This window comes from Heteronotia binoei, chromosome 10 (assembly GCF_032191835.1).
Source record: "Heteronotia binoei isolate CCM8104 ecotype False Entrance Well chromosome 10, APGP_CSIRO_Hbin_v1, whole genome shotgun sequence".
In the NCBI taxonomy this organism is placed as follows: domain Eukaryota; kingdom Metazoa; phylum Chordata; class Lepidosauria; order Squamata; family Gekkonidae; genus Heteronotia; species Heteronotia binoei.
In genome coordinates, this window is record NC_083232.1 from 88,944,649 (window position 1) to 88,971,509 (window position 26,861).

At 42.3% G+C, this 26,861-nt stretch overlaps 1 protein-coding gene across 1 annotated transcript in view; it reads left to right on the forward strand.

Annotated features, from left to right (window-relative positions):
* The first annotated feature begins 207 nt into the window (after positions 1 to 207).
* Positions 208 to 26,861, forward strand: part of CUL1 (cullin 1) — a 51,519-nt gene continuing 24,865 nt past the window's right edge. The window contains exons 1-7 of the mRNA XM_060247755.1: positions 208 to 490; positions 6,582 to 6,756; positions 11,554 to 11,721; positions 15,132 to 15,182; positions 16,627 to 16,717; positions 17,417 to 17,580; positions 22,081 to 22,243. Of these exons, the coding sequence (XP_060103738.1) occupies positions 351 to 490; positions 6,582 to 6,756; positions 11,554 to 11,721; positions 15,132 to 15,182; positions 16,627 to 16,717; positions 17,417 to 17,580; positions 22,081 to 22,243 (952 nt within the window). The 5' untranslated portion in view covers positions 208 to 350. The remainder of the gene's footprint in view (positions 491 to 6,581; positions 6,757 to 11,553; positions 11,722 to 15,131; positions 15,183 to 16,626; positions 16,718 to 17,416; positions 17,581 to 22,080; positions 22,244 to 26,861) is intronic.

A 26,861-nucleotide genomic window follows, 5' to 3' on the forward strand; every position in this document is an offset into this window, starting at 1 on the left:
GAAGATGATGCAGTGAGAATAGAACCTTGCTTACAAAGTAACGGCCAGGTTGTAGTTAGCATTTAGGTTTGCAAATATTTTGTGGCATTTTTCCATGTGATGTCACAGCCAATCGGTTATAGTTTTCTGTTCGATTACTTAGTTTCAGGTGAAATTGTTGGGTATTAATGATTTTTTCCCTTTTTTTTCCTCTTCCCCTTTAGGGTTCCTTGTGAGAAAATACCAGCCTTCATACGTAAAGAGGATCTCTCCTGAGTGACAGAATTTAGAATGTTGGTTTATTTGTGCCTGTAATGGAGGAATAACCAAATCTCTAATTATTGCACTGGAAGACTCATAGGAAATACAAAATGTCTTCAAATAGGAGTCAGAATCCACATGGACTTAAACAAATTGGTCTTGACCAGATATGGGATGACCTTAGAGCTGGAATTCAACAAGTTTATACAAGGCAAAGTATGGCAAAATCCAGATATATGGAACTCTACACGTATCCTAACACAAAACTTTTCAGTGATCAGCTGTTGATGCTTTCATCACCTTAGTGGTGACAAATGCCTATTTATTGAGATTGTGTTCTTTGTATGTAGTTGTGAAGCGTGCAAGCATTTCAGAGAATTATTGAAAATGTGCAGTGGTATGCAGGAACGCAACCTAAGTGGACTTCTGACTTTTTAAGGTTAAATTAACAACTTTGTGGTTAGCTTAAAACATAATCAGATATATAAAATTCTGAGAAATTCTGAAGCCTTGTAGGACATTATGGGAGCAAAAATGAAAATGGGGTTATGAACAAATTACTTATTATGGTCAAAGACCAGGTCAGACGTAAATGGTGTGTGTGTTGGGGATGGGAGATGTAATTTTTACTGTCCTGTCAAACCTAACTACTTGTTAAACAGGATAGGTTTGAGTAAAATACATAAAATGCACCATTTATAACTTAGCATATAATAAAACCATAGTATTTGGCATATTTATGGATTTAAAAAGTAAAAATGACTTAATTTTCCATAGGAAAAATTACAAGTATACCCAGTCCTTGAGAAAGACTTGCATAGTGCATGGATCTTTATTTTTGTCATCTGACAAGTAGGGAAAAATTTGTAGTAACCAAAAGGAAGTTTATTATATGGACAGAAACACTCTCATGCTGTTACAATAGGTAGAATTACTAGCATATTTAGATATCATAAACACTGAACACATTGTAGCATACTAATTGTTGCCAGAATTATTTACATTTAAACAAATGTCTTGAACATGTATGTGTACAGTATATCTAGAAATTATCATTGTCTAATGTTTTGGGTTGCCTTGCACAAAAATGTTAGCATAAATTTTCATACTAGATGGTTTTGAGTATGTCTCCCCACTGTTGTTTCATTGAAAAAGATGATCAAAGTCCTCATATTTTTTTCACACCATATATTTTGAGTGACAACTTTGTGTTAAGAACTATGTCACTCATTCTAAAACAGCAAATATTTCATAGGAGCCCCCTCTCTGAAATTCCCAATTTTTTTTTCCTTTGGAAAAATTGAAGACACCCCCAGACAATTTGATGTTAGACAATTTGGGTGAGGAAAATCTTGCCAAAGAAACATTACATCCATTTTGAAACAGAAAATATTACATATGAGGGGTTTTTATGTTTTATCTACTGCATCTCTAGATTTCTCATTTTTTTCCATTGGAAAAGCTGGGAAAGGTCCTTGGAGGTGGCAAATCATGCCCCTATATATATAGTTTTCAGTTTTTTCCTATGCCTTCACATCTCTAGGTGAAACAGTTGGAAGCTTGATGGTGCTGCAGAACTGTAGGCTTTCTATTTCATTTCAGTACTTGAGTTGGCTTGAATATCTGCTTTGTTGCTGAGTCATACTTAGCAAATAAATATCCATTGGAAATATTTGAAGCTCTGGCTGTGTTGCTCTATATATTGAAAGAGGGTTGTCATCTCTGGTTTGCTATAGATGTCTTCCTGAAGTTTTGTGGGTGTCCATCTCATCTTCTGTGACCTCCAAGCTTTGAAATCCAAATTGATGTCAGTGGGGGTAATCACAGGGTAATAATCTTGTAGTCAGTGCGACAGCCCTAGTACCTGGCTTTTGTGTGCAGGTGTTTTGTTTGTGGAGTACCCATTTTTGGAAACTTTACAATATAAAAGCAACTGCCACTGAGGACTAGAGAGGAGGCATACTAGCACTGTGCACGTCATCAGGTGGTGTATTTACTTCCTTGGATTTGTCATAACTCTGTCCTTTTTCCTGCTGTGCCAAAGGAAAATATCCTGGGGGAAGGAAATTATCCTACCATCGTTGTACATGGTGCATTACCCTATGCTTATAATCACAATGTATCTACATGCTGAAATTTAAATTAAATTAACATCTTAAGGAAAGATGAGTTAAGTAGTGCAGTATGTACTACCACTCAGTTTGGTTTTTCACATTTTTTAAGTACAATCATACTTGAAATATGAACCATTAATTCAGATTGCAGTTACTTGAGAAGGAAAAACCCAAACATTTGAGTGGATTTTTACTGTAACTATATGAAATTGGTATAGTCTAGACATCATCTTAGATGATTATTAAGTATATGTTCACATAAATTTTGTTTAGTTTGTAGTTAGAAAGTCTGAAATTTAGAATAACTGGCATTTTTTAATCTGTGGCAGAGTTCAGCATGTGCTGTTATTTTGGCAAAGCGTTTACTGTTAGTGCAAAGCAGTAGCTTTTATAGAACCGGCTTGTGATTCTATACTTGGCTGTACTGTACTTGGTTGCAACATTATTGATGGATTAGGTGAACTGAGTTTTGCATGTTGTTGTGAATCGAATCTTGTGACTCTGTAGCTGAGGTGGGACAGATGGTGAAAGACTGTAAACATCAGGTGCGCGGTTGGCTTGGATATCACTATGTTTAATAGCAAAGAGGATGACTTTGCTCGTTTAATACCCAGCTAGCTTTATGATGACTGAATATGCTACAGAAGCGCAGAATATTGCAAGCAGTGAGAGTCTGTTAAAGGGGAGGGGGGGAACTTGAGGGAGAGATTTATAGGCTTCTGGAGGGGGAGATTTTGGAAGTGAGGTCCAATTCCTAGATTGCCTCCATCTTCCATGGGTCCTTGCCAGCCTGAAGCTTTGTATGCATAAAGTACATTTTTAATCTTTTGTATGTACAATATTCTCATATGCAGGAAGTATATGCTGTTATTCTGGATATGCTGTTAGCATTATCATGTGGAAGGTAACTAGAAACTTGATGTCCAACTCATGCATGATTTTCAGGCCCGAGAGGCTTAAGATATGGATTGGAAAATGGACAGGAACGTAGGTAGGGTAACAAAAAAGGTTTTAGGGAGGGACCCCCCTCCCTAAAAAAATTAGCTATGCACCTAATCCTAATGTACAAAATATTATATATAATGTAGTTATACTTTCAAAAGTGCTAAAATATCATTTTAAAACCACAATCCTACAATTCTGCATATGAGTACCTAATCCTAATATGAAGACCAAATGCCCAATCATGTAAATATAGGTTAAAAGGTACAAATTATATCCCTATACAAAGAGCAATACTACAGATGTTTTTGCTAAAAACCTTCCTCAGTGGTAAAAATCCAACTGAATACTCCATAAATTTAACAAAAGTATACATAAAATTCATATGTAGAAATGACCTAAAATGAAAGTGGAGGAGGGAGGAGAAAAATAATCATACATCAAGCAACAAAGAACAAAATTAAATTTAAACATTTGGAAATATATGGGACCGCGATAACTACCTTACACTGAGAGGTTCACCTGTGGCATAAGTGGTGATTAATATTCTTGAGATGCAAGATGGGCAAGCCATCTAGATATGCAATAATATTTCATATGTCCATGGATCTAAAATACACAGAAAGCATATGACTTTATGACAACTGCCATTTTTTAAAAAAATTGCTAACTTTTTAGGAAAAAGGTATGTAGCTAACTGGGGGACCTACCTGCTTAGGTCCAATGTGCAGTGCTCAAGCTACAATAATTTTACCACTGAGGAAGGCTTTTAGTTGAAACTCATTTGGCATTGTTTCTTGTATATCGGTATAATTTGTACCTTTTAACTTGTATTTATATGAATGGACGTTTGTCGTTATATTAGAAGCTTAGGAGTGTGGGTTTTAAATGACAGGGCTTTTTTTTTTTAGCAGGAATGCTCAGAAACACAGTTCTGGCTAGCTAGGTGTCAGGGGGTGTGGTCTTAATATGCAGATGAAAGCTTGCAGGGCCTAATATGGTGTGGCCTAATATGCAAATGAGTTCCTGCTGGGCTTTTTCTGTCAAAAAGCCCTGTTAAATGATATTCTATCACTTTTGAATGTATAATTATATATGATATTTTGTACATTAGCACTATGTGTGTAGCTATGTTTTAGGGGCTTTTTTGTTGTTGTTGTCTCAACCTATTTGGTTTCCTTTCTTATGGAGGGTTGTGTTTCTCTCCCCTTTTTTTGGTTGTAGGAACACAAGCATGTCTTAGCCAGACGTGCATTAAGAGTGGGTGACTGTGAGGAAAACCAGTTATAACTACATTTTAATCCTTTTTATCTTGCTTTCATGCACGCATTGGGCATGGAAAAAGTGATCTTAAATATAGTGTACACTAGCAATGAGTTCGCTGTTTAATGTTAGCTTCTTCTGCTTCTGTAGCAACTAATGCTTCTGACAAGATGACCCCCAGTCTTCATACATCTTTAAAGTGCTACTTACTATTTAAGGTTAGGAAAGAGACATCACCCTGCATTTAAGCCATAGCTACCATCTGGGTTCTCAGTGTTAAGACAGGAATGGACAGTCCCTCGCTATCTGGAAAGGCTGTGTAGCACTAATTTCGGATTGCCTGACTTGGTTTTCATTGTCCTCTGAGTGTATATATAATTAAGTAAAAATATTTCTAGCCTGCTTGTCTTTTTTTAATGAATCAGTGCAGCTGACAGAAGACCAAGGGGCAAAGAAAATACAATAAAATGACAGACATGCTTTCAGAACTACAGTCTCCACAAATACTTAAGCCCAAACTACCATCTTTTAAAGTCCTGTTGATACCCCTAGCACAACCCATAAAACAGCAGCTTAAAAAAAACCTGTCTATGCTGGTCATTTAACCCTAGGAATTAGCTTTCTGAGGGATAGAAGGGGGCTATAGGGCCAAAGCGGGACATGGGGAAATTAGAAAGAAAAATGTAAATGCTGGGTTATACTTTTTTTGCATGTTGTATATATGGTTTTTCTAAAGAGGTTTGATGATCAACATAACTGTTAAGTGCATTGCTTGGTCACTTAGAGTTAAATCTGTAATGGTTTGGTGCTGTCTGGGTCACCACTTAATTGTGTAGTGTTGTGCGAATATTAAGAGAGCCGGTTTGGTGTAGTGGTTAAGTGTGTGGACTCTTATCTGGGGGAACCGGGTTTGATTCCCCACTCCTCCGCTTGCACCTGCTGGAATGGCCTTGGGTTAGCCATAGCTATCACAGGACTTGTCCTTGAAAGAGCAGCTGCTGTGAGAGCCCTCTCAGCCCCACCCACCTCACAGGGTGTCTCTTGTGGGGGGAGAAGACATAGGAGATTGTAAGCCGCTCTGGGTCTCTGATTCAGGGAGAAGGGCGGGGTATAAATCTGCAATTCTTCTTCTAATATCAGTATTAAATATTAAGTTAAGAGTAAATATTAACATTCCTTCCCCTCTTTTCTGTCATATATTCCATGCTCAGTGTATTGCTTTTCTCCTGACTTCTGACAAGTTACATTACGATAGTATTTTAGCTTCAGTGAAATGAAAAACAGTCATGGTTTTAAAGAAAAGCCCTCAGATGAATAAGTTGGCCTTTAATGTGACTGATGTCCATAGCACGATTGTCAGGATCAAAAATACCATGGAAACAGTTCATGGAGGTTCTGTTTCCTCTGCCACTTAAGCTGTGTCCTGTAGGCAGAAACCAAGGTTCAGCAAAGAAGAGGATCTTTGGCGTCTCACATGCACCTCCCTGCCATGCTATAGATAGAACTGTGTTGCTCTGCTTTAGTTCCCAAGTTCCCCTTTTTTCTTCTCCAGTACAATAAAAAAATAGGTAATGAGGGCATCTTATTTCTCAAAGCTTGTTTGAGCTTGTTTGTAAATAGTTTATTTAGGGCAGCAGTCTTCATTTGATTTCGGACCTGAGACCTTATTGAGGATGGATTGTTCTAACATCAACCATGTGACAGGAAATGGGGAAGTCAGAGTAATCGCCTAATTGGTGTTGAGGCCAAACCTTGGTTGAAAGACCGAAAGAGCTGGAGGCAGGAAGCACCAGCCGGGCACCAGGAAGTGTATTGTAGTCTGCCTCAGTTCCCTATCTACAGTGTGGGGATAGTAACAGCCTACCTTACAGGGTTGTTGTAAGGTTTACAAGATAATGTATAATGTTTGTGAACTATTTCGAATATTCAAAGATACTACATAAAAACTAAGTAATTTCACACATGTTGCTGTTACTTTATCATAAAATGCAAAAAAAGAAGATTCCTTAACTACTCTGCCAGTCATGTTTATAACTACTGTACTAGTGTACACCAATCTAATCAAGCACGAGGAGCTGGTGTACCCACTTCTAAATCTAAAAAAGGCCAAACACCTGGAGGAGCTCAGTTTGTTGGCTTGGAACTGTACAAGCGGCTTAAAGAATTTCTGAAGAATTATTTGACAAATCTCCTTAAGGTAAGGCAGTAATTGTGTTATCTGAAAAGCTAAAATGGGTAGTGTACAGCCACGCTCCAAAAGTGTGGTGCTACCCATTTTAGGACATATATTGTTGTCAAATAACATATTTAATTAGAAATATGGACAGAACATTGTGTTTATTTGCATTCTGTCAGAAATACATTATTCTGTTGGATAATACTGATAAAATGCCAGAGCTTTAAAATGAATATCTCATTAAAATGAAATCACAGTAATACACAGTAATTTTTAATTTTCCATTAAAAATGTCTGAGCTAGATGCTGGCTGTGAGCCGACCACTTTTAAAGAATGCCGGGGAATCAGTTATTGAGAAACAGCAAAGAAAACAGCTTAAATGGTCAACTGAAATAAAAGGATAGGGAAGAAAATATGTGAGAAATTTGAATCTCAGTGGTCATTAGCTCTGTTCACAAGTTAACAGTGAAGACACAGAAAGTCTCTTTACACTGTCCGTTTTAATTTTTTTTATTTCTACATGTGTTGAGTAATTCTCATGTTGCATTTAATGCTGCACAACTGAATGTGTGATGAAGGTACTTATTCTAGTTCCATTTGTAAAATGAACATGCTCTTTCTTACAAACTGGTGTGCACAAGTAGAAGCAGGGTGTGTGCATTCACTGTAACAGGACTAATGTGAGTGGATGCTGAGACTGTTGAATGAAGCTGAAATGATAAGTCAGTTCTACGGATTTTTTTTTTAGGACTTCAGTCTTTATAAGCAAACCATTAGGTTAAAAAAGCAACATTTTGATGGGGTTATGGTTAAGCCTTTTCTAATAAGACTGCTTTAAAGCTTGTGCTGCTTGAGAGGTAGTCAAATAGCCTTATCAGAAAGGTCTTGATTGCCCATTGCAGAGGAGTCCCCCCTTCACCCTATGTGGTGTACGCTGCACAGGAACCTTTGCATCTCACTCTATGGCCTGCATGTAGCTCCAAAGTGCTGAGTGCAGAGCCCACATGACCATTCACTGCTCCGTACCTATTTGAATGTTTGCCTTAATCCCTCAGGCATTCTTTAAGGTTGGTGAAACAACTACTTAGAAACTATTTTTATGTTGCTTTTTTAAGTTCTCTGTTTCCCTTCCCCAGTTGCCATCAGTTATCTGTCTCTGTGTGTGCTTAGAATAGACTTGAGAGTAGGAGTGGGCATGGAACTTGAAAATGGTGATTTGTTTCATTTGTGGTTTGCTGGGTTGCCTGAATCACTGGTTCGTGTTTTTTTTTCAATTTCCCAAACTGTTTCATGGTTTATTTGATTCAGGAAGGTGTAGAATGCGCCCCCCCCCCCCAAAAAAAAAGTAGGCAAGAGACGGCAAACTCTTCAGCAGACTCTCCTCTACCTGCTCTCCAAGTTTAGTGTGAATTGGATTTCAGGGAGCTGAGCTACAGACCCTCAAAGAAGGTGCCCCCAGTAAACTGCTCTCCCAGGAAGAAGAAGAATTGCAGATTTAAACCCCACCCTTCTCTCTGAATCAGAGACTCAGAGCGGCTTACAATCTCCTATATCTTCTCCCCCCACAACAGACACCCTGTGAGATGGGTGGGGCTGAGAGGGCTCTCACAGCTGCTGCCCTCTCAAGGACAACTCTGTGAGAGCTATGGCTGACCCAAGGCCATTCCAGCATGTACAAGTGGAGTGGTGGGGAATCAAACCCAGTTCTCCCAGATAAGAGTCCAGACACTTAACCACCACACCAAACTGGCTCTCTCCAGCTGGGGAAAGAAAGGGAAGCCTCTCTGCTGATTCTGGTCCATTTCACTCCCAGGAACCTGGGAGGGGAGTTAAACTGACTAGAAGTGACAGCACAGCTTTCCCCAGCCTCCTGCCTTCTGGTCTGTTGCATTCCTCTCCCAGCTTTTCGGAAGTGTAACTGACCAGAAGTGGCAACAGCTTTTCCCAGCCCCCTGCCACTTGTGGTCAGTTTCCAGTGAACAAAACAAACAACATGCCCATTCATTTTCCTGTTTGGGTGCAATGGGATCAGACAAACCAATTTGGAATGAACCACGAATCAGCCATTTTGAGCACATGTAACAATTTATGGTTTGGTTCATACCCTTGCCTATGTGAGAGGCTTCCTTAGCCTACCTCCCCATGGGCCAGATTCTGAGCTCATGATGTTTCATATACTGGAAAGGCTGTGAAGAGGCAGTTGTGTTCTTGGAGACAAGGGGTTTGCCCTCGTCTTCAGATGGAGAAGGGACCTCTATCAAACATGCACAAATTGCCCACCAACATTCAGGTCCTGTTCTGGGGCAGTCAGTCACCCAAGGTGGTGGCCATCTGCCTGAAAGCAGAATTTTTCACAGTGTTGAGTACCATATATAAAGCCTCTTTGAACATATGCGCGCACACACACACACACACAGCAGATCCTGTGCTCTTCTTTTACAAATGTAATGAGAAGTCCTGGAAGTCCACGGGGGATGAATGATGATGATGATGATGATGATGCAAAACTAGTCAGACAACAGGTATGATCAATGTGTTTGCATGTCTTTACAAAAAAGGCTCAATTTTATGAACCCCCCAGAGACTGAAAGTACAGTGGCTTGCAGTTGTGTAATCTTATTTAACTCCCTTCATGGCGCTGCTTTTTATGCCCTTCCTTATGCACAGAGTGGTAAAGCAGCAGTACTGTGGTCTGAACTCTGTGCTCATGACCTGAGTTCGATTCCAGCGGAAGCTGGGTTCAGGTAGCCGGCCAAGGTTGGCTCAGCCTTCCATCCTTACGAGGTCGGTAAAATGAGTACCCAGCTTGCTGGGGGGGAAGTGTAAAAGACTGGAGAAGGCAATGGCAAACCACCCTGTAAAAAAGTCTGCCGTGAAAACGTGAAAGCAATGTCATCCCAGAGTTGGAAACGACTGGCGCTTGCACAGGGGACCTTTCCTTTTTCCTTTCCTGAAAAAGCACATTCTGCAGGATGCAGGTCATAATTACCTTCTCACAGAAGCTGACAAATGACAGATATAGGGCATCTGTGGTTTCACAAACATTCCTTTGCCAAAGGCAAGCGATTAAAGAGCAGATTTAGGCACAAGTTTGTTGCAGAATTTCACCTGAAACCTACACACATGATTTAGTCTATAAATACAGAACTGGCAAAATTAACTTGTGATGAAAACCACTAATATTTGGCTTCTTCCTTTATATGCCTCTGGTTGTTCAGGAAGATTGATGATTGTGAGTGCACTAGGTTGCAATTTTTACAGGGAGAATGACATCTGGATGATACGTGGAATGATGATTAAGCCCGTTTTTATGTTTACCCCGCAGTTTTAAAAAGCTGTTAGTTACATCTTGACAGTAAGTCATTGGGAGCCAGTGCAGATGTAATGTTGAAGCCAGTCTAATTTAATTCTGATATTGTAACTCGGAGAAATCAGGATTTGATTTACTGAGTGGAGCCTGGGCCTTCATCGTTCATACCTTTTCTTGATTTGATATTTGGGGACTTCTTCATTACTCTAGAGCCTGCTCCAAGGCGCAACATCTTGGATTCCCATAGCAAACATTTCCCCCCGACCCCAATGTATTCCTCTCAAACGGCTTTCTAGCAAAAACACATTTATAGTGGCATAAATCCAACATGTGTAAGCTAATCCACAAATCAGCAGCAACTTTTCCACATGTGGTTTGGAATGAATCTTCTTCATCCTTGACTGAATTACAGAAGAGTAAAGTAGTGTATTAACTTGGAAAGTGAGGTGCTGTGTTTTCCTGTCCACAACTGCACTCCCTCTTGTTAAGTTAGAGTGAGGAAGTTGGTAAGACTGCCATCAGACATTAACTGTGGCTAGTACTGGAAACAGAACAGGGTTTGGGGGAGGGACGAGTTGCTGACTTCTCCTGTAGATTTCTGAGGAGATGAGGAAGCAGGAGTCTCGGCAAAATTGCAGAAAGATAAGAGAGCTAAAGAAAGTTACCTCTGCTGGTGGTCCTGTCCATCGGTCCACCATTTTTGAGTCAAATTGTCTCTGAATTAAAAAAAAAAAAGACAGGATACACAGTTTCCATTAAACCTGAAGTTATTCTCAGCTGTTGGGACCATGTGCATTTTCCATCATCTAGATGTCCTCTGATACTTGCTATGTTAGCCGCAGTGGAGGTAGCCTTGGCCAGTAAGTGGAAAACCAACAAAATTCCATCTTTTGCGAACTGGAGATCCAAGCTTTGGGATTCCTAAATCATGGGAAAAATAGAAGACCAAATAACTCAGTGAGACACAACTCCTACCGTTTCCCATTTTGCTTCAAACTGGCTTCTATATATTGCTTCCCTGACAGAACACAACTTACTTCCAAGCAATCCAATCATATTTTTTTATATATTCTAATTATGTGTTTTTTATATATTCTAATTATGTGTTTCTTATCTATCTCTTTCTATTCCTTTCTCTAACTTCTCTCTTTTTTCCTATTTTTATAATACTTTACGTGTGTCAGTGCTGTTTGCTTTTCCCGCATTCAACCAGATATTTTATGTACTTTTTAAAGAGTCAAGTTAATTATTTAAGTTAAAATAAAAAGTTACCTGTCAGCCATTGATGTTTCATGGGTAAGTTGGAGCCTTCCTCAGATATTGACAGAACATCACCCCTGCAAGTACTACACTGGGTACAAACTAGTGGCGGGGTCAAAAACTCTCCTTCGCTGTGTGAATTTAACCAACAGATGCTCAGCCTGCATCTGTGCCTTCAACTGGGAGGACTGCAGGACTGCAGCTTGCTGTTGCGCCTCGTGTGTATTGGTGGATTGTCTCTTTTCAGGATGGGGAAGACTTGATGGATGAGAGCGTGCTCAAGTTCTACACCCAACAGTGGGAGGATTATAGGTTTTCAAGCAAAGTGCTAAATGGGATTTGTGCCTACCTCAATCGACACTGGGTTCGCCGTGAGTGTGATGAAGGCCGCAAAGGAATATATGAAATCTATTCGGTAAGTGTTTGCAGGTTTTCAGTTTGAGAGGGTGTAGTTGTATAACATGGGGACAGGGCTTTTTTTTTTTTGTAGCGGGAACTCCTTTGCATATTAGGTCACACCTCCTTGATGTAGCCAGTCCTCCAGGAGCTTATAGGGCTCTTCTTGCAGGGCCTACTGTAAGCTCCAGGAGGATTGGCTACATCAAGGAGGTGTGACCTAATATGCAAAGGAGTTCCTGCTACAAAAAAAGCCCTGCATGGGGATATAAATAGTATGTGTGTTCTGTCATTCCATACAAATGCTTTCTGGAAATGCATTAGACGTAAAGGTTTGTTTTAGTTGTGCTGTATCATCGGACAATCTAACATGCATTGTTGTCTTGAAAAGAGCATTTATGTTCCGTTCTCTTGGTGGCCTCAGCATATTTCAGTACTAGCTGAATTTTGTCTCCTTTGTATCCACAAATATCATCTTTGATCATGAATAATATCGCTTTATGCCTTTTTACTTCGTTATTGTTCCTTTGCTCATCATTTGGCAGGAGTTTGCTCTGAAATAATGTGATAGATGAGCAGAACAGCTGTCTTTCTTTGCCATGCCTGTGTAAGGTGGATCCTGCCCAGGAATGGCATAAAAGACCTTGGCTCACATGGGAGGCATGCAAGAATACCCCTTCAAGGATGAAAATAAATGGGATTGGGAGGAGTCAGAACTTTGATTTTCTTTTGCAGATTGTTCTCATTGCCTGATGCCATGAGACAAGGAAAGCTTTTGCTATAACTGGGAAGTAGGCATTGTATGCTTGGAGCATTTGTGATTTGGAGGGGACGTCCTCCACAGCATCCATGTTTGGGGAAGGGAGGATTCCTGTAGCTGAATATGGAGCTGCTGTAAAGGCTCAGTTCCTGCTTAGAATCAAAGACTGTGTTCCGCAGGCTGATCAGAGTATCCGCAGCCTTGCTGGAACAGGGAGAATTTTCAAGCAGCACATTGAATTGGAACTTGCCCAATAAAGGCAGAATAAATAGTCCCCAAACATACAGCGTATGCAGGGGGAAGTACTTATGAATTTGATTTAAAAGCAAAGAAATAGAATGTGTCCTCTGCCCTACATCTTGGTTCTTCTCTCCCTTGTCTCTCTGTCTTTTTGCTCTTGAGGAACAGCGGAGGCTTGTAGTGCTCTGAGGACCTTGTTTGCTCTTCTGCCTTGTGTAATTTTAATGACTCAAAAAACAGCTGGGAAGGTGTCTTGCATGTGATCAGTAGAGTGAGGAAGTATTAGTCACTTTAAAGTGCAATTTTTGCCACTTTGTGTGTTTCGCTGTACATTTAGGCCATGCAAAGTGACTTGTGATTTTCAATATATTCATCGGACCTCAAGTATTGTTTGTAGGGTTCTGTTTTGGCTGCGGGGGGGGGGGGGGGTCTTGGCAAAATGCAACTGTCAGTGTTTTAATATACTGGCAGCAGTTGTCTCCTTCCTGGTTGGGGGACCTGCCTCTTGTCACCACATGTATCACACACACACACACACAGAGAAGAGAGAGAGAATGTAGTTCACACCTGTGTGTCATTATAACATTATACTTCATCAACAGTCCTTCCTATTTTCTGGCCTTTTTTATTATTTGTGGCTCTTATAACCCCATCTTTCATGACACCTCCCCCCCACCCCGCAAGCCTTAACTAAACATACTTTCACTGAATTTGGCCTCTCATATGCTAATATTCTTACTTCACATTTGCCATTGTCCTTTTGTGTTGAGGTGGTGGTCAATCCTTAAGTATTATTTGATAGAGCAAAATGGTTGTTACCACCCTTGTCCTTGTGTGTTACCTTAATTCCAGCTGCTATGCTGAAGAGTCTATAAATCACTGTTGGCTTTTTAAGCGAGTATCAGAGATGAGTCTTGGTTGTAAAAATTATTTTCAGTTGAAGGAATGTGGTGAATACTCTTGTTTGTGATGCAGGAAAGGGTTTCTTGCAAATAGTTAGAATGTTAAGAACTCGCAAGAACTTACAATGTTAAGACTGGCCCTGCAAAACAGTAGCTGCCTATTTCTGTAAAGGAGTTCAGTCTCTAGTGATTGACTGTCAGTGGTTTTCACACTGTTTCAGGCAGCCTAAGGATTTCTGTCTAATCAATAATAATGGACAAATTTGCCTGAAAAGCAGCTTGTAAGCTGTGTAACCATGGAGGGGAGGACTGTTGGGCATGCTCTAAAACAGTGTTTCTCAAAGTGAGATCTTGGGCGGGGGGAGGTGCAGTTTGCAAGGCTACTCCTGGAAGTTTGTGAGTTCTTTGTGAAGACAGAGGCAAGCCCCTTTCTCAATCCATCCAGCTAATGTCAAAATTAAGCCCTCTCAGTTTTCTGTCTAGAAAATGCAGGCAGGAAATCTGCCTTGGGGGAATGGGATGGCTTACCCTCCCTCAACACTTACACCCTCTGCCGCTCATTACAAAATTCCAGATACTCTTGACATGCTAGTTGGAAAACACACTGTCAGTAGCTGAAACTTGAGGACTTTAATTGCCAGAGTAGCACCAAGTTGGTGTAGTGACTGCTACTACAGTTATTGTAGTGACCAAGTATATAACTGAACTGCTTTTCACTGTATTTTTCAATGAAAAAAATTCCCCATAAAAGTAGAGAAAGAGACATTGCTCTGTATCCATGGATAGTAATGGACGGTGGAGGCTTAGAATTGGATACTGGATATTCACATATTATGTGACACTGGTTTTCTGTTTCTGAGATGAGGTCCCAAATCATTTCCGATTGTTAACCAATCTGGAGGTAAAACTGTTTAGAACATGCATCTGAGTCTTTTTGAGACATGAGTTATGCAGTGATCACACACCCTAAATAATGCATTTTCAGTGCACTTCCCAACTGGATTTTGCAAATTCACACTTGCAAGTTGGAAAGTGCATTGAAAGTGGATAAAAAGTGCATTACTTAGTGTGTGTGATTGCAGCCTTAGAGAATCCACTACCTTTAGGCCATATTACAGACAACACAGAAGTTTCTCTTGATCTTTCTTTTAAAGTATAGCTGATGTGGTTCTCATGGTATTGTTTTCAGGTCTGCAGGGCTGGGGGCGGGATTTGGGAACCGGCAAAAGAAGATATATCGAAATGAAGCTTTCAGAGTAATTAAACTTTGAGAACTACTGTTTTAAAGCATGTACTTCCAAGCAAAACATGACTGTAGTACTGTCAAACAGATCCATCTAGCGCCCTCCATAAACAGTGGTTGTATGCCCCTCATGGCAGATGCTTATAGATTCTTTGGAAGACGAGCTGAACTGGAAAAGTGTGCCTTGAAAGTGATCCATGTTCTGGAGACTGTACAACCCGTTGAGATGTCACAAACAGCTGCCTTTGTATTTATAGTCTTTCCCCTCCTTTTTTAAATCCTAGCTTGCACTGGTGACTTGGCGGGACTGTTTATTCAGGCCGTTAAATAAGCAGGTGAGTATCTGTATTGACTGGTTACTGCTCTGGAAGGTTAGATTAACACAGAATCCTCAATTAAAACGGAATGTGCGAATTTGATCTACACAATAATAAAAAGCACTTTTCTCCATCTTGCACACTGTCAAATTTAAAATAGTTGATTTCCACTTAGTCGTGTGTGTGTGTGTGTATGCACTCACATATGTGTGTTATACTACGTAGAGTTGGTAGCTGCTAATAGGAGCATACTTTATGCTATCTAGTTACTGTACATTCTGATTGAAAAGTATAATTATTATACAATAGGATGTCACAAAATTAAAATGAGTCAGAAGTCATCAACTTCGTGGGAAGATATAGCACACCACTCCCTATCAGTCTAAAGAAAGTGAGAATTAAAGATTGGGGGGAGTCTAAAGAAAGTGAGAACTAGTTCAGTTGGACAGACTAAACTTTTCAAGTATAAACAATCATCAAAGGAAATTTTATTTGGGGTGGAACCCAAGCTCTCTGAGTGGTCGGAATATCATGGGAAATCCGATGCTGTTCCCAGCAATGCTGTCATGATCTGGGTGATCCTGTGACCCTCTCTATTCATGTGTCCTGTTGATGGGGGCGAGAGTAGTGGCAGTAGGATGTCATTTCCGGGAAGAGAAATTCTCGTGGCATCCTTCTGTTGTTACTGTGCCCTTGAACGCTGCAGAGCCTTGGTAGCTGGAGGCCTTAAACCCACAGCATATCTATGGGCTCTATGGTTTATGCTGAGAATCTCCTAGACTTCAGCACCTGTGGTAATTTGCTAATCCCTGGATCCAGAAGGAACTCCACAGTGTTTAATAAAGCGGGCTCAGTGGCCTGGGCGGGGTGGGGAGGGAGATATAAGAGTTATAAACAGGGGTCATTTTGTAGGAAAATAGGTGGTGGAGCTCATCCAGAGATTGTTATGCAGCTGCGCATACTATTCAATGGACAAGGAGGTGGAACTCTCAGAAGGAGGAGGTGGAACTCTCAGAAAGTTTCAGGAGCTGTGCTCCTGTGAGCTCCCACTGAAACTGAGGCCTGGTTATAAAGATATAAACAAGTTAAGTGGGATGAAAGGTAGTTTCTGAATAGAGAAAAATAGAGGGAAGTATATGCTTTGCAAATGTTTTGCTACGTTCTTTTGTATTCAGAGACAGGAACCCCACATACTTGTTTGTTAGGGAGTAATAATTAAGTTTTAAAGTAGTGGTACGTGCATGCTTTATTTATATTGTGTGAATTTTTAAAGAAAATTGAATCCATTAAATGTTAAAAATCCAGATGTTTTAAGCGTGTGTTTTAAATATTTTTATTCACCCTGTTAGGTGGCTGTAGTTAATAATCATGTTACAGCGTGTTCTGTTTCCTGTATTTCCGTGTGGCCCAGGGACGCGCATGATGTTCAGACATCTTCCATTTTTAATCCATGTTTTCAAAGGTAACAAATGCTGTGCTGAAGCTGATTGAAAAGGAACGAAACGGTGAAACAATCAATACCAGGTTGATCAGCGGAGTTGTGCAGTCCTATGGTAAAGTCCATTTCTCCCTCCAACCATGTTAGCTTTTCTTTTCTTTTCAAGATCAAGTTGACTAGAGATGCTTGACTGGGTTATTGGTTGTATACCTAATTAGAATTTTTTTTCCTGCTAAATTTGTTTATTGAAGTATTTGAATCCTGCTTCTATATAGCTCCAACAATACATAGCATATATAACATACATCAATATATCAAATGCTTAAAAACTGTTTGTTTTTAGATGTTGTTAGCCGCCCTGAGCCTGCCTCGGCGGGGGAGGGCGGGATACCTTACCTTACCTTATTTTTCTCCTTTCCCTTTTTATTTTCCTCCTCCCTCAAAACGATCAGTAATAATACCTTATTTTATATCTTTAGTCATAAGCACACCTTTTGGAGTTTAACCAATATATCATTATGTGCCCCTCCTGCTTTTACCCATCTTATACACTCAAACCACCTCTACTTAACGTCCACAATCTTATCCTCAGCTAGCTTTTCCTGTTTTAATATCAACAATATGTCCAACTGGATCCATTCATATAAATATCCATTCCATCTGTCTAGTAGAAATTTTAACCAAGCTTTCTTTAAGGTACATATCTCCCACCTCTCTGTAAAGCTATGCATGTGCATGCAGAATGGATGCTGTGGAGCAGACTGTGGCATGAAGCATAAATATACTAATTTTTGTTTTGTCCTTGTCCTTCTAGTGGAGCTGGGGCTGAATGAAGATGACACTTTTGCGAAGGGGCCTACTCTGACAGTTTACAAAGAGTCCTTTGAATCTCAGTTTCTTGCTGACACAGAGAGATTCTACACAAGGGAGAGCACTGAGTTTTTGCAACAGAATCCAGTTACAGAATACATGAAAAAGGTGTGTGAACGTGAAATTTCCCAGTAGATCCGGAAATTGCTTACTTTATTTCGCACTAGGCTTGTTCCAGGTAGAGAATCCTTTTGCCCCCGGGGCTTCTCTCTGTTTTTGCACAAGTTGTCCCGGAGCTGAGAGTTGGCACGCTGCTATTCCACAGCAAGCAGAAACCGCTTGTCAAAGGAAGATAGTGGATTTATATCCCACCCTTCACTCTGAATCTCAGCGTCTCAGAGTGGCTCACAAATCTCCTTTACCTTCCTCCCCCACAGCAGAGGTAGGTGGGGCTGAGAGAGCTCTCCCAGAAGCTGCCCTTTCAAGGACAGCTCTGCAAGAGCTATGGCTGACCCAAGGCCATTCCAGCAGCTGCAAGTGTAGGAGTGGGGAATCAAACCCGGTTCTCCCAAATAAGAGACCGCGTACTCAACCACTACACCAAACTGGCTCTCACTTGGATCTCACTTGCTGTGGAATAGTGGCACGTCAACTTGCAGCTCCAGGGCAACTTGTGCGAAAATGGAGAGAAGCCCTGGGAGCAAAAGGGCTCCTCCCCGGAACAAGCGTAGTGCGAAATTGGTTCTAGTTTAACGTCTGTCTTCTGCTGTAGAGGCATACCTATTTTTGGTCAGCTTGAGTCTTCATGTGAACAGTTCTTGCACTTTGGTGGCTTTAACTAATGGGCTTCAGCCTGGTCTCATTTTTGAGAAATGTACAAAAGAAAGAAGCAGTTGCTCTAATTTTCTGCCTCAACATTTGGAACTTTTTGACTAGAGCACAAAGGAAAGCCACATAAAAGTCACTGCATGTGTTCAAGAGCAGAGCAGTTACGGCAAGCACAGAATTTGTGGCAATATCCACCAAAGTCCTGGAGACAATCTATTTAAAAAGTGGCAGGAAATTAACGAAGGGGTTGACAGGCCTTCTAGGGAAGCTGCTTCCCGAAATGATGAATTTGATGCTAGAGATACTGTTGGTGACCAGGAAGCAGAAAACTCAGTTTGCAAAAAGTTCAGTTTTTCTAAAGTGGACAGTCCTATACCAGATGAAATATCATATGTTACCATTTTGTAAGGAAGTAGTCTTAATTTTAAGAAACTCAAAACGTTGACCTAACTTGTAATTATATTCGTTGTCGCACCCCGGGCGTCTCTCTTGGTCCCCAGGTGCGGCCATTGTCCCCCTTGGCGGGTCTGTTCCCCTTGGGTCTGGTGCAAGTGCCCTCCAGAGGTCTCAGAATTAGGGGTGGGAGCCAGGTTATGTCACCTCAGGCCCCCGATCCCCTCTGGCTGTGCATGGGCTCCTTACTCTCTCAGGAGGCAGCCCTCCAGTGCACTTGCCAGCTTCCTCCCTGACCTCGGGCTTCCCTCCCTTTTATCTCCCTGCCAATTCCTCCCCCCTCCCCGGTTCCCACCCCCTGCTGGCTCCGCCCCCTCATTCATAAGCCCGGATGCCGGGGAGAGGCGTGCTGGGGTCTGGACAGGCTGGAGCTGCTGGGACTTCCTGGGGCTCAGGGGCGTGTCAGGGCGCGGCGGCAGCAGACACCGCAGCTCGGTCTGCCAGCCCCTGCTTCCTCCGCTGCTGGCCTCCTGTTCCCAGCCTCCTCCTTCGCAGCGCACTGGCCAGACTCCTCGTTGCTGTGGCCAGGCGCACTGGCTGCAGGGGCTGGAGGGAGCTGCTGGGGCCATGGCTCGGGCGTCGGATGCCCAGGTGAGTGGCAGCGGGTTCGCGGGGGGCCCTCCCGCAGTGGTGCGGGGTGCTTTGGGGGTGTCAGCAGGGGGGGGGCGAACAGCTGGCAGCGACAGGGGGTCCCTCCGCAGAGTCCCGGCCTGGGCTGGGCAGGACATTCTTCCTGTTTAAATGGGAATCCCAGCCTTCATTTGGGGAGCTAAGATCCCAAAATACAAGTGTTCTTTTAGTATTGACAAGTCTTTTTTTAAAAAAATTAAGCGCTGGTATATATGTACAAGCAGGGGTAATTTCATAGAAAAAGGTGCTGCAGCTCATTGGCACAACTCATTTGCATATGTCCCACACCCCTGACATCACCAGAAGGTCTACTAAATTATATCAGCTCAGCATCTGCCTTAAAATGCTTCTTGAATTATAATTGTCATCATAAACCCTTACTTCCATCATACTTTTTAAATTACTTTCTCCTATGTGGCCACAGTGGCATGAGGAAACTTTTCATGTGTCTGCTTTATATGTTTGGGTTATTTTCCCATTTTTTTGTAGTGGGGAAAAATATTAGAAAGTTTGTCAAATCTTGGGCAAAATTCTCACAGGAGGTTTGAACAGTGGAGCCCAGAAGCAAGTATTGGGCGGGGGGGGGGGGGAGAAAGAAGAAGACTGCAGAGTTATACCCCACCTTTCTCTCTGAATCAGAGACTCAGAGTGGCTTACCATCTCCTATATCGTCTCCCCCCACAACAGACACCCTGTGAGGTGTGTGGGACTGAGAGGGCTCTCACAGCAGCTGCCCTTTCAAGGACAACTCCTGCAAAAGCTATGGCTGACCCAAGACCATTCCAGCAGCTGCAAGTGGAGGATTGAGGAATCAAACCTGGTTCTCCCAGATAAGAGTCCTCAAACTTAACCACTACACCAAACTGGCTCTCAAAAAGCAAGAGCACAATAAAATTTAGAGGTTCCGGAGCTCCGCTTCTGTGAGCTCCTGCCCAACATGAGGCCTGTGTACAAGCATCACACGGAAAAAGTTTGAAATGGCATCGGCGTGGCAATAACATAGTGGCTAGTAATATGCAGCGTACATGAGTCATGAACTGCCTGCATTGTTCAGAAAAATCACCCACATGCTTAAAAGGTTAAAACGCTTGAGGCTCTTTAGCTTGGAGAAATGTTGGCTGCGGGGTGACATGATAGAGGTTTGCAAGATTATGCATGGGATGGAGAAGGTAGAGAAAGAAGTACTTTTCTCCCTTTCTCACAATACAAGAACTCGTGGGCGTTCAATGAAATTGCTGAGCAGTCGGGTTAGAACGGATAAAAGGAGGTACTTCTTCACCCAAAGGGTGATTAACATGTGGAATTCACTGCCACAGGAGGTGGTGGCGGCTACAAGCATAGCCAGCTTCAGGAGGGGGTTAGATAAAAATGTGGGTCCATCGGTGGCTATTAGCCACTGTGTGTGTGTGTGTGTGTGTATATATATATATAAATTTTTTTGGTTACTGTGTGATACAGAGTGTTGGACTGGATGGGCCATTGGCCTGATCCAACATGGCTTCTCTTATGTTCTTATGCTTCCTGGTGATAATTGTCATGGAAATACTGTGTACATGATATGCACGGGACACACATGTGTACCTGCAGCTTTGTGGAATCAGCTGCAGTGGCTTTCACATGTGGGTGGTAACAAGGCATCTGCTTTTAATTAGGCTGAACCAGGAAATTGATGTGGAATCTTATTTTCAACTTTGCTGCTACGCAGCATCTCCCAGATCTCAGCTTTAGTGCATAATCTAACGATTTATTTTAAAAAGCTTTTGCAATAGTTTCAGATTCAACCCAACAGTAGATGAAGTTTGGGAAGGGAAGAAGAAATGGAAAGACTAGATGGCTGCATAACTTATCAAAAACACTGTTGAACGTATTAGTACACAAAGGAAGCCAGGTGCTGTGGCGCACACCTGTAATCCTGGCTGCCGGGGAGGCTGAGGCCAGAGGATAGCGTGAGCTCAGGAGTTCCGGGCTGCAGCGGGCTGTGCCAATTGGGTAGTCTGCACTAAGTTGGGCATCAATATGGGGAGCCATGGCCCACCAGGTTGCCCAAGGGGGGGGGCGAACTTGCCCAGGTTGGAGACAAAGCAGGTCAAAACTGCCATGCCAATCAGTATGCAAAGGAAAAGAAGATTTATCGATTGATATTAAGGCCCCCAGGTTAAATGAAAGGGAGAATCTGAATTTTCATTTCTGAAATACATGATGAAAGAAGTAAGATACTGGACATTGTGCAAGAGGGGTCTTTCCTCAGTGCAAGAGTATATGCTTTGCATGAAAAAGATCCCAGCTTCCAATAGCATCTCTCTAGTTAAAGGATTTCAGAGCAGGGCTGGAAAAGTCCTTTCTGTGGCAATTTTATGACAAATCAGACTACATAGATGTAGACAGGTTAATACATTTATTTATTTATTTTAGTATATTAATATTCCTCTTGGGGCTCAGGGCAGAGTACAATAAAAACTTTTTAAAAACAGGCAACTGAGCAGCACTTAGAGATATTTACTGTATCATCCCATATTGCCCAGCCTGGGTGTCTCACATCATGATATTATAGCAGATGATAATCCATTTTATAGCACAGGTGACAGTGCCAATAGGGGAGGTGATATACATTGGGATAGCTTTAGAAAAGTCACTTACTGTTCAATCATAACCTTTCATCCGCACAAACGAAATGGAAGCAGCAGTGAAACTAGTTACGAATGTGAATTAGACGTTGCAGCATTTTAGTTACCGTGCTCTATTTGTGCACATTTGCAGGCAGAAGCTCGCCTTCTGGAGGAGCAGCGCAGGGTTCAGGTGTATCTACACGAGAGCACACAAGATGAGCTGGCACGAAAATGCGAGCAGGTCCTTATTGAAAAGCACTTGGAGATCTTTCACACGGAATTCCAGAATCTGTTGGATGCTGACAAAAATGAAGGTGAGGCATCTGCGCGACATGTGGACATTATGTTCCCTCTTTAAGTCTGGATGGTTTTCTCAGAGGGGTTTGTCAGGCTCGGGGAGAGAAATGCATTCCAGAACACAGAGGTTTAAAAAGACTAACCTGTCAATATTTTGGAAAGGAATAGAGCTCCAGGGACTGCAGTCTGGGTTTTTCCACTGTATCTGTCAGCAGCTGACCCTCATGCATAATGTCAAAGCCGTGCAATGGGGCCATAAAAGCAGTGTTTGTACATTTACCATGGAGAGCCAGTTTGGTGTAGTGGTTAAGTGTGCGGGCTCTTATCTGGGAGAACCGGGTTTGATTCCCCACTCCTCCACTTGCACCTGCTGAAATGGTCTTGGGTCAGCCATAGCTCTGGCAGAGGTTGTCCTTGAAAGGGCAGCTGCTGTGAGAGCTCTCTCCAGCCCCACCCACCTCACAGGGTGACTGTTGTGGGGGAGGAAGGTAAAGGAGATTGTGAGCCACTCTGAGACTCTGTCCTTGAAAGGGCAGCTGCTGTGAGAGTCCTCTCAGCCCCACCCACCTCACAGGGTGACTTGTGGGGGAGGAAGGTAAAGGAGATTGTGAGCCGCTTTGAGACTCTGTCCTTGAAAGGGCAGCTGCTGTGAGAGCCCTCTCCAGCCCCACCCACCTCACAGGTTGTGTGTTGTGGGGGAGGAAGGTAAAGAAGATTGTAGGCCGCTCTAAGCCTCTGTCCTTGAAAGGGCGGCTGCTGTGAGAACCCTCTCCAGCCCCACCCACCTCACAGAGTGTCTGTTGTGGGGGAGGAAGGTAAAGGAGATTGTGAGCCACTCTGAGACTCTTTGGAGTGGAGGGCGGGATATAAATCCAATATCATCTTCTTCTTCTTCTACCATAGCTGTCCAGACAGCAGCCAGGAGGAGCTGGGGCACTAGATTGGGTCCTCTTTGGCCATCAAAAAGGGCCATACTGAGTATCATGAGACCTCCATGTACTAAATCCATGTGAGATGGGGACTGTAGTGTGGAGGGGAACTGGGGAGATGGCGTGACTGTATTTTGGGGGTCCCCAACTGTGTTAGCTATGCTGCAATGTGCCTAGAAACTGGAACCCATTTGATCGAGACCAGGGTACGGCTACTAACCATAAAGTTTTGGCTACGCCTACGCTTTAGGGCCGACCCTGCTAGTTATATTCATATGATGCTAGCAGACTCCTTTGTTTCCAGTTGGTATAGTCGAACCAGAAGAAAATACATTCCATAGGTGTCTCCCTGGACAACCTCTGTATGCCAAGTGAAATGCAGGCATTCAGAATTCTGAAACAGAGGATTTTAGATATTGAGAAACAGTCCCTTTGTTCCTCTGAACATAAAACATGTTCCCCTTTAGCATTTGGTATCTTTCCAAATTATGGGCTGCTTGCTGCCTACCTTTCCCAGCTTATGTCACCGCAGTTACACTGCTCCTTTATGTTAGGAAGACTTAATGTTTTACTCTCAGCAGTGCTGTCTGGGAGGTTTGCCAACAACCCTTATCAGGAAAGATTCTGCCCATGTAATGGAAGGCACCTTGAAACGGTCGCCCATGTCTTACTTCACTGTGAGTTCTATGGGGAAGTGCGGGACTGTATAATCAAACCTATCCTGTCTAACCTTTATGGACTACCTGAGGCAAAGTTGGTTTTCTTTCTGTTATCTTACCGATGTTCCCATACCACTAGCCTAGTTGCTGGAGTACCTTTTGACTGCCGTAACAATCAGGGAGCAAAAGACTAACTCCCCTTCTTGATGCTTGACTAGTTTTTATAACTGAAACTCTGTGCAAATTTGCCAAGCTGTACTTTTTACTTCTATGCCAATAAAGGTATTTGAATTGGATTGGGAGATGGCATGAAAGAGCTGGCTGGTAAATAGGAGGTGCTGATGAGGGCTTGAGGAGAACTGCTGGGGTGGGAAGGGAGGCAAACCAAGAGCCACTTCTTAACTTTGACACTTAGAAATCTGTTTTTACAATGATAAAGGAGATAAACTGAGAGCCAGTTTGGTGTAGTGGTTAAGTGCATGGATTCTTATCTAGGAGAACCGGGTTTGATTCCCCACTCCTCCACTTGCAGCTGATGGAATGGCCTTGGCTTAGCCATAGCTATCTCGGAGCTGTCCTTGAAAGGGCAGCTTCTGTGAAAGCTCTCTCAGCTCCACCCATCTCACAGGGTGTCTGTTGTGGGGGAGGAAGATAAGGGAGATCGTAAGCCTCTCTGAGTCTGATTCAGAGAGAAGGGCGGGGTATAGATCTGCAATTCTTCTTCTTCGATTCTGTTTCTAAGATGAACTGATAAGGATTTTGTGGCAAACATGTATTAAATCCTGAGATTTTTTTCTGTTCAAGGGGTGGCCAGTATGTACTGATGTCACAGCTTTTAATGCCAAAATAATCTCCCAGATTCTGTTTGGGGCTGCCATTTGGATAAATGCAGTTTATGAATCTCTGGACCATGTATTTCTCCGCTTCTTACGTCGGATAGCAGGAGTCCCTCCGTAGTCACGCTAGACAAGTTTATTCACAGGAGGAACTGCGCTCAGGGTGGAATTTGCACAGCACTCTCTAGAGTCTAGAGCCTGAATTGCAAACACGTTGTGGCAAATTCTCCACTGAAGCCATTATATTGAGTAGAAATAGATTATGGATAGAGGGGGCAAGGATGTACAAATGGGACATGCCCAAGAGCACATCGAAGCCCTTCATTCTGCTTCCTCTAAAGCTATTGGTAGAACCAGATAACTGAGCAGTTTGTAAAAAGAAGTTATATAGTTGTACCAGTCGAAAAGTAAAATCCGAAAACACAGCCCGCGGAATACCTTTAATTATGACCAACCGAATGGCACATAGGAGGACAGACAAGTTTTGGTGAACTTGAAAGCTCACAGAGGGTTATGTGTCAACTTCGAAATACTCTTAAAACATCAGCCTTCAGGCCTACAGTGCAGTTATGCTCAGTGCTACTCCTTAGTGGCTTTTAGCTGTGTTATGTTGTGTTCTCCAAGCCAAGGAATGGCCACCTGGCTGTCATGCATGGGATTGTATTCTCTGTAGTGGGAAATATGCTTTAGTTTCCGGTCTTAGTCCCATGGCACACAGGACTTTGCAGGCTGTTAAGTGATATAATAAAAGCTTTATGTGAACATGTCCTTTACAGTTTAGCTTAAAGAAACGTGTAACTGCTGCGTTCCAGGTAATCTGCTCATTATCCATTGCCCACTCTTGTAAAATTTTGCAGTTTTTACTATCTAGGAACAATGTAAACAGATAGGTAGGTAGGTCATATTCATTTCTAGTATCTTGAGGAAATAGTTGGCTTTTATAGGGTGTAGGCTGTGAAGATGACCTAGGCACAGCCTGTTGTAAAGTCACATGTGCCCAACTTGCGACATTTGCCCTTGAGATCATAATTTGTGTGGCCAGATACTTCCCACTTTACGGTTTCCTGTTGCCTCAGCATTCACAAAAAAATGAGGCTGATTATCTTGACTGTATAAAGCAAGAAGCCTTACTGATTTATTTATTTTTTTGGTCAGCCTTCAAGTTATAAAAACATCTGTGAATTGAATTATGGCATTGGCTACCAAGGGGGTGAGGCCTTTGTCTTGCTGAATACCATTACATCCTGGCTCAATAGCAGTTCAGGTATTTGTCCTTCGGTTTTCACATGACCCCATATGCTGTGAGATATGTGGCAACAAAGCAGGTTCCATTTGGGACTGGCCCGTAAGAACACCAGTGGCTGATCTCACCACACTTTGGTGATCCTGAGACCTCTGAGTACAGCCAACCACCAGAATTTAATTGCTGCCTGAAATCATGACAGTAGCACATGCAAATGTTTTAAAATTGTTTTATGTCTTATGTTTTTATTTTTGTTTATTTTATCGGTCACACTTGTGTGCTTGTGTTGACCATTGGTCTGTGAGCCGCCCTGAGCCTGCCTTTGGCAGGGAGGGCGGGATATAAATAAAATAAATAAATAAATTCAAAACAGCGCAGTTTCTGAGCTCAGAGCTGAGTTTGAGATCAGATCTTTTACAACCCAGTTCAGATGCCATAAAACCTTTTGATGATCTCAATAATGAACTTAAAGCCTTTAGTTATAAATAACAGGCCTACAGAATGGATACCCACACGCACAAAACTGATGGTATGACTATGAATGTAAAGCACTCAAAAAAGATCTCATTTCCACTGTGGGCTAAGCAAAGTGCAGTACCGATAGGGCTCCAATGTCTCATCTTTTAAATCTCAGGTTTCAAGTAGAAAAAAATGAAAAGAAAATTGAGCATGCTAAGTTCCTTTGGAGTGAGCTAAGAATGAGCACTCTCTGAAAAGGACTGTTCATGCTTTTGGGAATTGGTCTCAAATGAAAGAAGTAGTTCCTTTTGCCAGAATGATGCATACATTCAACAATACGAACCCACCCTATGAAGCACATATATTAATCAGGAGGAAAATGCTCCCCCCCCCCGCCAAAAAAATGTGAAAGCAGGCCAGAGTTTCTCCTTTACAGAGGAGCAGTATTACTCTACGTCAGGGGTGGCCAACGGTAGCTCTCCAGATGTTTTTTGCCTACAACTCCCAAT